At 49.2% G+C, this 1481-nt stretch overlaps 1 protein-coding gene across 1 annotated transcript; it reads left to right on the top strand.

The window, feature by feature from the left end:
• Window positions 1-1007: 1007 nt before the first annotated feature.
• LOC138862885 (uncharacterized) lies at window positions 1008-1481 on the top strand. Its single transcript, XM_070126070.1, has 2 exons — window positions 1008-1213; window positions 1301-1481. The coding sequence occupies exons 1-2, from the start codon at window positions 1008-1010 to the stop codon at window positions 1479-1481; spliced, it is 387 nt and encodes a 128-aa protein (XP_069982171.1).

Genomic DNA, 1481 nt, shown 5'->3' with positions numbered 1-1481 from the left:
CCCTCGCTGTAATGTCCCTTCCACTTCTCTCTCTCTGCCTCTCTCCCTCACTCTCTTTTTATGTCCCTTCCACCTCTCTCTGCCTGTCTCCCTCCCCGACCCTCTATCCCTCCCTCACTCTCTTTTTATGTCCCTTTCCCCCTCGTGATAATAATTTTTCTAAAGTGACGATAAGACGCATCAGCAAAAGAATTATCCACTGGAAATGAGGGCATTAGACTGCCGACGCCGTATGAATTATTGTGTTGATCTTTATCACGGTGTGGCTTGTACATGGTGGCTTAGCGTAATGACGAAGATGACGACAAAGGAAATGATTGTAGTTGAGGAGGAAGGGGAGGTATGGTGGTGTATTTGGGGAGGAAGGTGAGGTATGGTGATGTATTTGGGGACGAAGGTGAGGTATGGTGGTGTATTTGGGGAGGAAGGTGCGTATGGTGGTATATTTGGGGAGGGAGATGAGGTAAGATGGTGTATTTGGGGAGGAAGGGGAGGTATAGTGGTATATTTGGGGAGGAAGGTGAGGTATGGTGGTGTATTTGTGGAGGAAGGGGAGGTATGGTGGTATATTTGGGGAGGTATGGTGGCATATTTGGGGAGGAAGGGGAGGTATAGTGGTATATTTGGGGAGGAAGGTGAGGTATGGTGGTGTATTTGGGGAGGAAGGTGGGTATGGTGGTGTATTTGGGGAGGAAGGGGAGGTATGGTGGTATATTTGGGGAGGAAGGTGAGGTAAGATGGTGTATTTGGGGAGGAAGGGGAGGTATGGTGGTGTATTTGGGGAGGAAGGTGAGGTATGGTGGTGTATTTGGGGAGGAAGGTGGGTATGGTGGTATATTTGGGGGGGAAGGTGGGTATGGTGGCATATTTGGGGAGGAAGGTGAGGTATGGTGGTGTATTTGGGGAGGAAGGTGGGTATGGTGGTATATTTGGGGGGAAGGTGGGTATGGTGGCATATTTGGGGAGGAAGGTGGGTATGGTGGTGTATTTAGGGAGGAAGGTGAGGTATGGTGGTATATTTGGGGAGGAAGGGGAGGTATGGTGGTGTATTTGGGGAGGAAGGTGAGTATGGTGGTGTATTTGGGGAGGAAGGTGGGTATGGTGGTATATTTGGGGAGGAAGGTGAGTATAGTGGTGTATTTGGGGAGGAAGGTGGGTATGGTGGTATATTTAGGGAGGAAGGTGAGGTATGGTGGTATATTTGGGGAGGAAGGTGGGTATGGTGGTATATTTGGGGAGGGAGGTGAGGTACGGTGGTGTATTTGGGGAGGAAGGTGGGTATGGTGGTATATTTGGGCAGGGAAGTGAGGTATGCTGGTGTATTTGGGGAGGAAGGTGGGTATGGTGGTATATTTGGGGAGGAAAATGGGTATGGTGGTATATTTGGGGAGGAAAATGGGTATGGTGGTATATTTAGGGAGGAAGGTGAGATATACTGGTGGTGTATGAGGAGAAAGTATGGTGGTTGTTATGAAAAGTGA

Source organism: Penaeus vannamei, chromosome 10 (assembly GCF_042767895.1).
Source record: "Penaeus vannamei isolate JL-2024 chromosome 10, ASM4276789v1, whole genome shotgun sequence".
In the NCBI taxonomy this organism is placed as follows: Eukaryota; Metazoa; Arthropoda; class Malacostraca; order Decapoda; family Penaeidae; genus Penaeus; species Penaeus vannamei.
This window is presented reverse-complemented; position numbering and strand designations above follow the sequence as displayed.

What these genes read in the sequence shown, in the direction of transcription:
- LOC138862885 (XM_070126070.1), top strand. Translation starts at nt 1,008, where the DNA reads ATGGTGGTATATTTGGGGAGGAAGGGGAGGTATGGTGGTGTATTTGGG. An exon ending in TGGTATATTTGGGGAGGAAG is followed by an intron (nt 1,214 to 1,300) that starts GTGGGTATGGTG and finishes ATATTTGGGCAG; the next exon opens with GGAAGTGAGGTATGCTGGTG.